This window comes from Labrus mixtus, chromosome 13, assembly GCF_963584025.1.
Source record: "Labrus mixtus chromosome 13, fLabMix1.1, whole genome shotgun sequence".
Lineage (NCBI taxonomy): Eukaryota > Metazoa > Chordata > Actinopteri > Labriformes > Labridae > Labrus > Labrus mixtus.
The window spans coordinates 6,075,012-6,089,745 of NC_083624.1; the positions used below are offsets into that span (position 1 = coordinate 6,075,012).

The following is a 14,734-nucleotide window of genomic DNA, read 5'->3' on the forward strand; positions in this document are numbered from 1 at the left end:
TTATATGCGATTTTTTGATCCTGCAGCTCACGGTGTGTTGTTGTGTTAGCATGCTAATGCTAGCGATCTTTATTATGCTCGTATCTTCACACTGCATGTAAATTTAGCTGAAATGAGCGTGATCTAGAAACACAGTTAAGCAGTGAGTACAGTATGTTATTCTTCTTTTCTCTAGTCCCTCAATTAAACAACTTTTATACACGAGGGGAGGAGTCAGCCGGCCGTCCTGGCGATGTAAACAAACTGAAGATAGGACTCTGAAAACTCTGAAAACATCACTGACAGTGGGACTCGGGTGTTACACCCATTGTAGACAGTCATGACTCACAGAGTTATTTTCAGAGGATATACTTGATTTCTATTATATTTAAGGGTGAAAAATCACATATAAAGACTTTAATGTAATATATGTCACATAAATTAAACATTTTGATATTAAACACTCTCGAACAATACATATAGCAAGTGAGTAAAAACACCTAAACTCCTAAAACCTCAGGAGTATTTAATAATATAATTAGATTCTAATCTACAAACAGAGAAATGCATTACTCTAATTTTAGTCCGAGAGTTTCATATTTATATAGAATGTCCACCAAAGTTAAGAAAATACATCTGAAAAGTAAGAGGGTGAGAAAATACGTCTATGAAGTAGTTGCGCTCCGCAAAAGTAAGAGTGAAAGGAAAGAACCGAAGAAACTCCCCTCTGCCACCAAAACCTCTCAGTGCAAATCTGCTGTTGCAGAAATAAACCAAACTGACAGAAAGATGATGACAATTACCCGACGCATTCATGCTAAAAGAGAACCCGACCCCTAACCCAAAATTATACATTCAAGGTGGTTATAAATAAAACTGCTCCGCACTGAGGTTCCCCTGCATGGGTGACTGATCAGCTGGCATCGACTCAACCTCCGCTTCCGAGAATTTAGAATAATTTGAATTAAATGTGTGTGCCTCAAATATATAAAAGGTGCTGTGCTCAGTAGGCTTTACAGAGTCTGTGAGTGTGTCATGCACTGAGCTATCTATCACAATCGCTGTCACAATTTTTTTAAATTTATATAACAGAGGGGTAAAGGAACAGCTTAAATGTGTGTGTGTGTGCATTTTTAATTGGATTTGGATTCACATTTAGATCGATGGATAATGTCAAAATATGTTTTTAAAGAGACAGGTTGAACAAGTTTATAGAATCTGTCTACTTAACGTAGGTGTCAATTGCAAAAATCCCAATCTCCACCTTTAAGCCGAAGAACAGGACTCTAAGAGACGTTAATAGTGTTAGGCGTGCAGTGCATGACTATGAGAAAAACAGCAGGGCAGCAGTAAGCACTCACACACTTAGCAGGAACACACCTCAAAGGTGCAAGTCTGTGAGTGTGAAGATTTTGGATTGGGCAAAATGAGGTTTTTCATTTGTGATCTCAGCCTGTTATTGCACACTCAGGTGTTCTTCTGGTGTGTTCATAGTTTTTTCATTGATTGCAAATGTGTTTGATGTGTTAAAGTCTGTAAATCTACTTAAGTGATGTATGTTTGTTACCTGTAATTATTAATATTATTGCTTTATTGGGAAGACTCGAGGTCCATTGTAATGTCTCAGATGAAGGATTTTGTCAATATTTTGAAGTTGGATAATCTATGTTGGTGTTTCATATTTGCTGTTTTGTTTCAGACCTTGGCTTGTAGTTTGCTTCATTACCATCCTGGTTAGTCTCATTTTGTTTGTTATTTTGTGTGCAGGAAATCAGAAAACATGTATTTTTTAAGTGGTATGGAATATGCACAGCTGAAGTACAGTATCCATTTTCATGGTTCCCTAATTTCCTGCCTTTAGTTGTTATTGCTGATGTTTCTAAAAGGAGGAATCCTCCACCATCAAAAATGTATAAAACTATGTGAAACACAGAAACATGTATCTGAGTTGTCTTGCCTTTCACACCCGATGACTCGCTGTTTCTCTTTTGGACTTTTGTGTGTCCTGCACTTGATTTAGACCTCTGCACTTTTGAGACATGGCAACTAGTTCTTCCAGGGGGCTTTAACAGGTTATTCCAGCCATCTTGATTGAAGGGAGGGGGGATCATCAGTGACCAACTAAAGGAATTTTTAGAATCAAATAATATTTTATCTCCTCTCCAATCTGGCTTTAGAAAACAGCAAAGCACTGTTACAGCTGGGCTGAAGGTCCTAAACAATTTAATTGAGGCTCTGGACAGCAAAAAATATTGTGTCGCTCTTTTTATTGATCTGTCAAAATCATTTGACACAGTAGACCACAACCTGCTGATACAAGCCTTACACCACACTGGCTTATCTAAACATGCAGCTGCCTGGTTTGCCAACTAACTATCCAATAGAACACAATGTGTTCAGGTGGCTGGAGCTACCTCTTCTTTTCTGGACATTACTAAAGGGGTGCCCCAAGGTTCAATGCTGGGACCCATTTTATTTTCAATGTATATAAACAATCTCTGTAATAACTTGTCAAATGCAATGTATCATTTTTATGCAGACGACACTATTATTTATTGCTGTTCAACCTCACTCATCCAGGCTTTTGAGTTTTTACAAGCTGCTTTTATCCAGTCTCGTTTATATGATCTTAAGTTCGTTTTAAACACAGATAAAACCAAGCTCGTGGTTTTCCCTCATACAAAGGTGCTACCCCAGAACATTACAAATATTGTAACATCTAAAGGAAAACCTATAGAGCAGGTTTTAAACTACAAGTACTTGGGGTTTATCCTAGATCAGGAGCTTTCATTTAAAGCTCATATTAATAATCTGGTAACTAAACTTTTTTAGAAATAGAACCTGCTTCTCTCTCAGGGTCAGAAAGAAATTAGTGACAGCGACCTTCTTGCCCATTCTTGATTATGGGGACCTGCTTTATTTGAGTGTGTCATCCAAATGTCTCAAATCCTTGGACACTATTTTTCATTCGGCACTGAGATTTGTCACTGGCTGTAGTCGTCTCACCCACCATTGTGAATTGTATTTGAAATCCAACTTGCCTTCTTTGAGTGCACGCAGATACGCACATTGGCTGACCCTAATTTATAAGGCTTTCCGTTCTATCCTGAGGGACAGACAGCGTGAGACCATTGAACAGTGCCTGTGTTTTCAAAATCTTAAATTGTTGTTTTATTGTTGTGTCACAGCTCCCGCACTTTCTTTTTTTATTGAAAACACTATGTTGTTAATCTGTACTGTCACTTCATTGTAACTGTTCTTATGACATGTGCTGCTGACCTCTTGGCCAGGTCACCCTTGTTAAAAAGATCCTGATCTCAATGGGTTCTTTATCTGGTTAAATAAAGGTTAAAAATAATAATAATAAAAAATAAATAAATAAATAAATAAAAAAGGGAGATTAATCAAAAGCTAGCAGTGTATGACAAATATACCAGTGACATGTTTAATAAACTGAACCTTTTCTGTGTTTAAGTCCAAGTAAAGTAAGGGTTCATGTAATGTAATGTAGCTATAAGTTTAAGCCTAAGTGACTTTTTTACTGTTGCATGGCAGAGAAATTAAAAACTGTATTAATGTCTTCCCTTCAAAACGAATCAGATTCATTCCATCTTTTCAAATGTTATTGACGTACATCAAAAGAAGTAGCATTGGAGTGTTATCAGTGCAGCTGTATATATCTATACATGCAGCAGTGAAACAAGGAGGGCTTACATTGAGATCTTTGTGAAGGACAGCGCTTCTCTTCAAGTGTGCAAGGTTTAAAACTACTTGAAAAGCTGGAGAAATGAAATGTTTCAGCCTCGAAATGATGGAAAGGAATGAAAGTCGTCATGATTCAATTCTTTTAAAAAAGGGAGGAGCACTTGAAGAACTCCGGTATGTTAGACATGAAAAGATTCTCAGCTTATATGTTTTTGCCCCTTCTCGGTCTCCCCTCACAGGTTGGGAAGATCAGAAAGACGGCCGCCCGGAAGAGAGAGTACCACATCCTGTTTATGGTTCTGACCACAGCCGCGTGCTACCTGCTGTGCTGGATGCCTTACGGCGTCGTCGCCATGATGGCAACGTTTGGCCCGCCGAGGATCATCAGCCCCGTGGCCAGCGTGGTGCCTTCCCTGCTGGCCAAGAGCAGCACCGTCATCAACCCGCTCATCTACATCCTCATGAACAAACAGGTGAGGCGGACGCTCGACGTAGACAACAACTTTATTTTACATGGTAAAAAAAGTCCAAGTCACAACAGCTGAAATCATACAAATGGTCTATTTTAAATATCGATTCAAGTGTAAGAAGAAAGAGAATTCACAAATCAACAAATCAAAAGTCGAGAAGGACACCCTAAGGCTGCTGGGAGTGAAACAGGACCTTCACTCGTATTCTCTCTCCAGGCGCAGACGCTTCTGTTCTGTTCTTCCCTTCTTCCTTTCAGGAGTACAGTAAGACACTGCAGGAGTCTCTTTAATGTGTAACAATCCTCAGGAGGCAGTGTGGTGCAGCAATTCCCACGATACTGAGTAAACAAAAGACATGGAAAAAAAAAGGCCTTGAAAGTAAAGAATGGAAAGTGTCTTTAAATATGTCCTCATCTCCCGGGGGAAAACAAAAAAAAAGTAGACGTCGTGTGTCAGGGAAGTATGTCCTGTATTTACTGACGCCGATGCAATTGTTCTCGAGGAGATAAAAAAGAGTAAGACATAAAGTTCCATTTTAAGAGTCCCCCCCCAAAAAAAAGCAATAGCACCTTAGAAGTCCTGCTATTACTCTGAAGTCTCCCTTCCTCTCCTTGTTTAACACTTCTAAGACAAAACGAGTGATTGGAATTTGGCACAATATTAAGACGTGAAAATGAAAAATTCAGAAGATATTGTACGTTCTTAAGTGCTCCCAGGAAACTACTGTTAGCTGCAGACCCATCTTGATGGGATTCCACTGCCCACAAGCACACTCTACAATTATGCAAAACACCACCCAAGTAACAGAAAAAAACCCTCACATCAGGATTTCCTCTCAAAACGTTAATGACAATGGTGTCCTCCTGCAGCACAGTACAGCACACACAGTTGAAGACTATTAGCCCTGATCCTGATTTGCATGCTCTGTGCGTTGGGAAAGTAATCAAAAGTTATTAGAAATATACATATAATAATAATAACATAATAATGTTCAAGGGGGGGGTTTGCACCTTCAGTGTGTTACAATCAAGCAATTGAACATATGATAAGTTTATTTCAACAGCAGAGCTGAGAACCTGTGTTATCCCAAATAAAAGATAATCTCCTCAAGCTTTCAAAAAATTCTTCAGACTCTAAACTAATCCTCTGGTACAGTCCTCTAACTTCAGCTGACTTCACAGGGTTCCCTTGTTCCAAGACTTCTTAATAACATGCAAAAATGATCCCACTGAAACCGGGGCTGGGCATCAAAACCAAACTAGTTTTCGCAATCTGAGCAAAACACATTTGTTGCATTAGAATCCGTCATATTACCACCATACATATATATAATCTCAGATCATGGGGGGGGGGGGGGGGGGGTCTACTGTTAGAGATACTTCTATCCAATTTTGACAAATGCAAATCAATGAGAATTGCTTTATGGCAAAATTAAATCTACAGGACTTTGCATCAATGTGATGAAATACTATTGTCATGTATGTAACACGATGAATCCATCAGGTTATTCTCATCAAGTCATACACTCAGTAGATGCTTTATTACAGTATAGGTCTACCTCACTAGAAGCAATGCAATCCGATGCAACACTACTAAATCCAATCTTCATTTTTCAACAGAGCTGCTTTTTGTCCATTTATTATAGGATGTTGAGATAGACTTAGTTTGACTAAATACTGCCTGATAATCTCACATGAGTTTCCCTCGCAGATTTTTTTAATCACTTTATTGCAACATACAAAATATCAGGGTAAAACTGTAAAAAATGTGGAGCCCACCCTATCTCTAAATTTGAACCAAATACTTGGTCTTAGCTTTCCTCTTTCCTATAATCGAGCACTGACTGAATTCAACATTTTTCTGGTTGTTTTATAGAAAACAGGAGACACATATTTGTACAAATGTGTACGATGATACCCAGCCCTTCTCAACATCAAGTTCAACTCCAACGCCAGAAACTACCACAAGGTCATCTAATTCAACATGACTGACCATTCAAAGAAACATTTCTCCGACAACTTTTCACATCTTTACACCGAAACCACAACCAAATGGCACGAGAACATTTTTTGTAGAATAGCACACTTAGCAGTAAAAAAAAAACAATAAAAATCTTCGTTCAGAGGCAAGATTTTTTTTCTGAAGACTGAACATCTGCAGCAGAAAATCACAACCAGCCCTCCTCTCCTCTCCTCTCCTCTCCACGCTGAGCTAATAACCCTTCCCAGCTTGCTGAAGATCTTTCTCTAGCTGTAAACATGAAAATCGTCCTCGCTGGAGACAAAGCAATTTTCATGATATTACCAGTTTGAATTACCCTTTTGTTATTGTCTCCACTCCGAGCTGCAGACATGGTGCATGCCGCTATTAGAGGATCTAGGAAATATGAGACATAAATATGATGTAGGAAATGAGCTTAATGCATATTACATGACCAAAGAATAACCCCCGCACATCTGCAGACACCACTGCAGTGCGGGAGATCTGGAGGGGGGGAGGGGGGGTTTGGCCATTGCACGCAGCGGTTAAAATTACATTCAATAAAGAGCGAACTGACCGTCAAAAACAAGGGGGGGATGCTGGTTGTTGATGCAGAGCTGAGAATCTCCTGATACAGCTCATTTCAGCAATATCAACTGCTACTACTACACAGCTCCCACAGCAAGCTAAAACTCCTCATTACTGCCCACAGTTTGCTACTGCATTTATCCCAACAGGCAACAAGGCAACCCGAGGAAAAGTGTTCAGTCGACCACTAGGCACAGGGTCGCGGCCGTTCTAAGCACCGAAGATCCCGCTTTGGCCCCGTTTTCTTTTTGATTGATAAGCTGTGAGCGTATAGGAAGGCTCCTTTTTCTGTACATGGGGCGAATCCAAAAAAAACCCCTTAGCTTTTCCTTCTTCCCTTCTTTTCTTTTCTGTCCGTTTTTTTTTTCATTTCCTGACACATTTTCTGAATTTCCCGAGGGAACCTTCCCACGGGATTAATAAAGTTCTTATCTATCTATTGACAGACCGCTTGACACCAAATGGTAGCGGAGGTTAGCTGGCAGGTTGGCATGCACAGGAGAGTGAATTTAGTGTGAGGCCTGAAAAACATCAATTGTTTGAATAACCCCCTCATGACAACAAGAAAATAAACTTCTGACAGAGATATCAGAGGAATGTCAAACAGTCCGGAGCGCTCTATGCAAAAGCGATGACATGAACAGTAATATGACTTCTCTCATGTGTGCCTTCTTCTGCATGTGTTATTCATGCTGTGTGCGTTAGTGAGCACATGTTTCAATTTCGGACATTCAACACGGATGACTTCTCTGTTTATTCACAACCCTTTTTAGACCAGTAAAAAAAAGAAGGAACAAAATAAAATCACAAATATCCACCACTAAAATCTGTGGTTTTTCCTTTAAGTGGAGAGCCACCCTTTCTATTGAAAAATACAGAGCACACCATTGAATCACATCCAGTTATTGAAAATTCACTTGTCTATCTAAAAAACACGGATCTGTTGCTACCCTAGTCAGCTCCACAGCTAACGTGGCTCAGCAAAAGCAGAGAGAGAGAGAAACATCTTTTTCAGCCCCGTCTCGGAGGCTTTCTTTTCCTGCCCCGTCTGTGGGTCAAGTAATCCATCTTAATGAAGACAAGTTCTCCCATGTTGATCCCCCCCACCCCTGGAGGGATATGGCTTATGTTCTTCATGGGTCTCATTTCAAAACTTGTAAGCCTCAGCCTACATGTCTCCTGTGGCTTTATTGCACCTCTTCCCCTCAGTTAGCCAGAAAAAAAAGAGGCTGTGGTGTGTTTGTGTGTCTGGGGTCACTTTTCATATCTCAGATGTCACAGTTGACGGTGCTCAAGCCGGGGAGGGTGACCCGTCCCTTCCTCCTCAGGTCCCTCTCGGGGCCCGCGTTGATCCGCTGGATCAGGCTCTTCTCGTACAGGAGCGGGTGGTAGGCGCCCAGTGTGCAGGCGGCGTCGTAATAACGCTCGTGGTAGTGGCACAGGTCCGTCTGCCGCATGGAGGGGATGTACTCGTACACATGCACCTCCTCGCAAAGGGCCATCATCAGGAGGATGCCTGCATGGCAACAGAGAGAGAGCGAGAGAAAGAGAGAAAAAAAAAACATATTTTTAAGTGCAAAAATATTCCGAGCTCAGATACGGTCAGAAGCATAATAATAATAATAATATATTTTATTTAAAGGCGCGTTTCAAAACTCTCAAGGTCACCTTACAGAGCAGAGATAAAAACAACACAACCATAAAATTAACATTAAAAACACAATGTGGGGGGGCAGAGTGGCTGAAACTCCAACATAGTTTAAGGTAAAAAAAAAAAAAAGGTAGAATTCTGAAGCCTGTAGCATTAGCCCGTCATTATAGCTCATCACTTTAGAGGTTAAAATGTAGTTAGTTAGTCAGGCTGCAAATTACATTTTTCTTTTTTAAACAAAACAGCATTGTTGTTCAGAGTTCAAATGATTGTACATGTACATACATTACCAACTCATATGTAAGCTGAAGTATTACTATGCATGGAAATCTGATTATGTAAAGTAAGGACGTAATAATCTCCCCCAGTAGCTGCTTCACAAGCACCTTAATAAAAGCATGAATCAGAAAATCTCTAATGGATCTGCAATGAGTCAATTTAAGTGTAAATGAAAAGTTCAGTGCAGAAGAAGAGCATGCACCCTCAGCAAAAAACCCATCATGTGTGATGAGGATAAAAATAGCGCTGAATACATAATACATGAAGACAGTGAGTGTGCCTGCCTCAGCATGGTTCCTTTCACACAATCGAAGCGACGTACTGACACATTTTTTGTTGTTTTTCATTCCACCTGGCGTTGCATGGTTTCTGTTTTTTCATGATTTTTTCAATTCTGCTCACATTCTGTCCTCTTTTTTTTTTCTCCCACTGCTGCTCTCTAGTATGATAATAATCCCAACAAACAAGGGAGTCAAATCCTTCCAACATAATGTGTGAGAATGTGTGGATTCCTTTGTGATTTCTTTTTTGATGATTGATTCATTAGTTAGCTTACTTTGCTAAAGCACCGTTCTTCACAGTGTGTGTCGGCCAAGTTCACTGTCAACATCCAGGAGTTTCCCCATCTACCTTTTTACTCTCTAAAGTGATAATCATTTTGTTGAAGATCAGAGATAATTAGCGCCAAATGGCTCCCGATGGCTGCGCCATCATCGTGTGATTATGTGTATGAATGAGTTTGGATAAACAGCCTGATGCACCTCTACTGCCAAGTGTGTGAACAGAGTGTGTAGGGGGGTGTTTGTGAATAGGATAAATGGCGTGGAGATTATTTACTTTAAAAGTCTGAAGAGTGAAAAAAGCCAAAAATAAGTGCAGTCCACTTATCAGAATTATCAACAATCATTAATAAAATCTCAATATCGTAAACGAAAGGTGCATTACACCAGTTTACAGTCGTCTTATCAGCCTTCACAACACAGACCTAAAAAACCAATACATGTGTTTTTACAGGAAAATAATACTCTTTGTAGCCATGTATTTAACTTCCCCTTTTGAATAACCTGATCATTTTATTTCCTTATTCACCGAGACTACTTTCTTTCCAGCGAGCCATCAGAATCCAGTCAGTGTTGGAGTAAACCTCTTTCATTCGCTTGTCGAATTGAATACTGAAGGACAAGAATAAAGACGATACAGAAAAAATGAAGTATTTGTATTATGACTCATTCCTCTGAACGTTCAGGAAGCATAGCGAGACCATAACCTTCATGTGTTCGAGCAGCTGTCAGAGCTTTTTAACTGTTTGTTTTAGTGATTTCAAAGGTCAAAACAAACCATTAAGTGTTAGTGGCTCTCTCCTTCCATTACTACAAGCCATTAGGGGACGCTTTCCTCTGCTCAAGTGGCAATTCCTGTTGTACGAGGCCAACATTTAAGGCATGATTTCAACCTAATCAAACTCAAAGACATGTCTGTGAGAGCGCCGAGCGGCAAACCACGGTCACTCTCATTGTCTATATGAAATGGAGGAAACGTCTACACCTCCTCCTGTTGTACAAAAGTGAAGCCAAAACATCCATGAAGCAGACACTAAATGATCTCTTGTGTTTGTTGTAGTCACATTTCCTCTAAACGTTCCTTCTCTACTCTGCAAATCGGGTACAGAATGTGGCAGGAGCCGTCAATCAAGGCCCAAACCAAAGAGTTATCTTACGTTAATGAGGCAATTCTAAGTAAAATCTCAATTTATGAATTTAACTTAAGGGGACACTTAAGGTCCCAACAAATAAATGGCAATCTAAAACAGAAAAACAGTCACAAAAGATCAACAGTCCACAACAATTAAAGGCTTTATACGTGATTTTTTTGATCCAGCAGGTGTCGCCCTTGAGCACCAGCATGACACCAAAACAACTTGCGCTGCATTGTTGTGTTAGCATGCTAATGCTAGCGATCTTTATTATGCTCGTATCTTCACACTGCATGTAAATTTAGCTGAAATGAGCGTGATCTAGAAACACAGTTAAGCAGTGAGTACAGTATCTTATTCTTCTTTTTTCTCTATTCCCTCAATTAAACAACTTTATACACGAGGGGAGGAGTCAGCCGGCCGTCCCGGCGATGTAAACAAACTGAAGATAGGACTCTGAAAACTCTGAAAACATCACAGACAGTGGGACTCGGGTGTTACACCCATTGTAGACAGTCATGACTCACAGAGTTATTTTCAGAGGATATACTTGATTTCTACATTTAAGTGTGAAAAATCACATATAAAGACTAACTAATTTTGTAGACCCTTTTTTATGAGTGTGGACCAAACTGAATGACTATACTGTAACTTTAACGACAGAAACCATATTTGAGAAAAAGTTGTTTGATGTGTTTTTTCAATGTTCTATTTTGACCCATATCTAAATCTGTTTACATGTAGGCGGCAGAGTTCATAACATACTTTTATTCTTCAGCCAGTCAGTAGGGTGAGTTCCAAGTGTTTTGGCTTCACTTTTAGGGTGCTGTCTTGTTGTGCTTTTTTATACAGTTAATGGTCAATCCCTTTGATGAATCCAGGAGGTCTCAGTTTGCCGCCTGTGTCTCAAATTCCCACTGTCGCTTTTCTCAGTTCTACAGGTGCTTCCTGATACTGTTTCGCTGCGATCACTGGTCAGCAGAGACCGGCAACATCTCCATGCCCTCCAAGACCACCGTGATTCAACTGAACCGCAGGGTGTACAGCAACACGGTGGCCTGCACCGCCCAGATCTCCACAGATGCTCTCAACCAGTTCAGCAGCACCCCCAACACCATGCACACGAACCCCCCCGAGGTCCAGAACTGAGCCGGGGTTAAACTCCAACATGACCACGCAGGAAATACAGTCAGTTTGACTCCTACACTTAGCAATGTGAACTACTGGAGAAAGTGGACTAAATTACAACGTGTGCTTACAGTAAATGTACATTATGTGTGTGAGCTTGTGTTTGTACAGAATGTTTGTTTTTTTAAGTGTCTATTTAGTTTATCTATTTTTGGGTTCGAAAAGTACAAGACACAGACGTACTAAAATAATTGTTTTAAAACACTATGTAGCTAAAGGTGTGAGTAAAACTGAATATAAGAGTCTGTCCTTGACGCTGAACATTATAATGTTGATAACAGCCTCCAAATCTCCAAATCCAAGGGAATCTTTCCACATGGTTTTGGAGATTTGGGCTTTAGAGATTTTGCTCCCATTAAGCCACAATGTGAAGCCGAGCCCTGAGATTTGGTGATAAGGCCTCTCTTTCAACTGGCTTCCACTTTATCCCAAAAAGGTGTTTGAAGGGTTTATTCTAAGCTTCTAACCAGTCCAGTGCTTAAGTGGAAAACAGTTTGAATGTATTTGTGGGTCCTACTTTGTGCAAGGAAATGTACTACAATGTTAAAAGGAGCTACACTAAACTTTTTGCCTGTTTGTGTCTGGAATCTATTTCTCTTATATTTGCCCTGTTCTTAAGTACAGAATGGAGAAATCTACTTTTGGTCATATAATGTCACTCAATGTACTAATACTTTCCTTTTATTATGATTTTTTTATAGCAAAGAGTAATGCTTAGTTTGCATAATTTTTGTGAACACACCCGTCAGTGTCATCATCAACAAAGCACAATTTCTCTCGTTAGAATTACAATCAAGGTTATTAATGTTTGAAAAATTATATTTACAAAAAAGTTTTATGAATTTCCTAATTCGCCAAAACTCCTGAAGTTTTTCCAAAATTGTAATACTTCAATAACCTTCCTCCAAATCTACGCCCTGTTTCGGTCTTTTCAAACGTATTTTCTACAACACAGAAAAAAACCAGTGCCTACTTTCTGTTGCTGTTCACTCACTGTGTCATTGTGCTGCTGTAAATGCCTACGCTGGATAATCATCTGTGCTTCTTCAATCAGTGTGTAAGTGGTCTGATGTGCTCATGATTCAAACTTTGTCTTTTTTCCCCTCCAACATCTGCGCTTCTCTGTCTATAAATGTCGCACAACTTTCAACTTGTATATACTTACAAACTCTATACTTCTGGTCTGTGATATTGCATGATTTTGTTGCACGACTCAATCAAATAATAACACCTCGATTTGATGCAAGAGTCATGTTTTCGGACTGTGGGACACATGGAGCAGTTTGGCTACAATGGGTTATGAGAAAAGGTTAAAAAAGAAATGGGATGCCAAATGGCTCATATTTCAGCTTGTAGTTTCCCCAACACCTGGAGGGAATGAAATCTGTGATGTTTGACTATGAGATGCACAAAAGAAAATGGATGAGTCACAAAGACATCCTGTAACAGCTGGAGAGACGCCGTAAATCACTCTCCGAGAGCTAAGTAAGGGGATCTAAAAAAAAAAAAGCTTCCTGAACACATCTTCATGGCTTTGTCACAACCAAGGCCACCTGTGGTTTCAGAGTGCCTCTCCACCGGTTCCACAGCTTTTCAAGACCAGGAACAAGGAGAGGATGCAACATTCCCAAACGCATTGTGAAGCAATCAAGCGTGATTTACTCGGACTGGGCTCCCTCAAGTCGAGATGTCTTGCTGTTAAAACAGCGGTGGCTGACCCTCTCACTGCAGGGTGGTGATGAGGCTAAGTCAAGCGACTGTTAAGACAATCTGATTTAAGTTCATCTGGAAGCCGAGTGGAGTCGGCTCCAGCAGTTAATGGATGCTAAAAAACCCCTGAGCTGACTCTTGAGCGACAAGTCGTCATTTCATCGTGTAATACTGTTGGTTTACTCTGTTTTAATAAATGTCACTGCTGTGGAAATATGATGTTTCGCTGCTGTGTTTTAAAATGTGCTATAAGTTCTTATGGCAATGATATGAAAACAAAATGAACTACAGGACTCAGAGAAAAGATCATTTGAGGATTTGATGGTGGTTTAATGCCACATTATTATACTCTCTTAAAGTCTTTCTATGTGATTTTTCACAATTAAATATAATATAAATCAAGTATATCCTCTGAAAATAACTCTGTGAGTCATGACTGTCTACAATGGGTGTAACACCCGAGTCCCACTGTCTGTGATGTTTTCAGAGTTTTCAGAGTCCTATCTTCAGTTTGTTTACATCGCCCGGACGGCCGGCTGACTCCTCCCCTCGCGAATAAAAGTTGTTTAATTGAGGGACTAGAGAAAAGAAGAATAACCTTATTCTTAAAACTTCTTAAAACCTTAACATACTAAAGTGTAAATCTGCGATACTGCTCCTCAGTGTGAAATAGTTTACACTGAAAACGGTTTTAATTTACTTACACAGGAGTGACAAGCAAAATGGATTTTATAACTCAAAACAGCACACAACCAATACCTCTCAAGACAGAAACAAAATGCAGCCAATCTTGAGTAAAATGATCCAGATTATATATTTGTGGTAGTGATGGGGAACCCTTCTTTAGAAAGAAGAAAACCCTGTCAGTAAAGCTACACTAAAAACTGAGCATTTTCTCTCATTTGTCACCATAATGACTCTGTATCTCTGAGAAGACAAACAATTACACAGCATCCTTTGTTAAACCCGTAGCCATGGCGACTAAGGACCTTGCACTTACTTATTTCCAGAGAAACAAATTAAGAGCTCTTGTTCTCTTTAAAGGTTAAGCACACTTATTTAAGTCAATTCATACAAAAGTTACAGATACAAAATCACTAAGTGTGTTAATGCTTTTCACTCCTATGTCTCAGTGATTGGCGGTACGGAATTTAATTATTATTATTAAAAAGTCAGTTCACAGTTTCTGAAAAGACATGTCTTTAACAAGAGTGAGGGGGATTGTTTGACCTTTTTAGTCGGGTGGTCATTTGAAACAGCCGGGTAAAAATCAATCTACTCAGCATGTAGCAGAATTAATCAGCCGGCAGTGGAATTTACAGTCTGTGTAGTCCAACAAAACATGACAAGAGAGGACAGAAAAAACTCATGCAAGGAACACGCAGACATGCAAGCCCGATTGTTTGTTAAGCTTTCAATTTGAATCTGACTTATCTCAAGACAGTGACTGATTTATGCCAAAAAAACAGAATATAGTTTAAAGGCTTTATA

The 14,734-nt window shown here is 39.7% G+C and overlaps 2 protein-coding genes across 3 annotated transcripts in view; one reads left to right on the top strand and one right to left on the bottom strand.

Annotated features, from left to right (window-relative positions):
* tmtops2b (teleost multiple tissue opsin 2b) overlaps nt 1–12,131 on the top strand; it is a 37,457-nt gene extending 25,326 nt beyond the window's left edge. The window contains exons 3-4 of the mRNA XM_061053355.1: nt 3,924–4,157; nt 11,279–12,131. Of these exons, the coding sequence (XP_060909338.1) occupies nt 3,924–4,157; nt 11,279–11,494 (450 nt within the window). The 3' untranslated portion in view covers nt 11,495–12,131. The remainder of the gene's footprint in view (nt 1–3,923; nt 4,158–11,278) is intronic.
* Nucleotides 4,171–14,734, bottom strand: part of st6gal2a (ST6 beta-galactosamide alpha-2,6-sialyltranferase 2a) — a 65,521-nt gene continuing 54,957 nt past the window's right edge. For both annotated transcript variants that reach the window (XM_061053352.1, XM_061053353.1), the window contains exon 7: nt 4,171–8,238. In XM_061053352.1, coding sequence (XP_060909335.1) covers nt 7,991–8,238 — 248 coding nt within the window. In that variant the 3' untranslated portion in view covers nt 4,171–7,990. The remainder of the gene's footprint in view (nt 8,239–14,734) is intronic.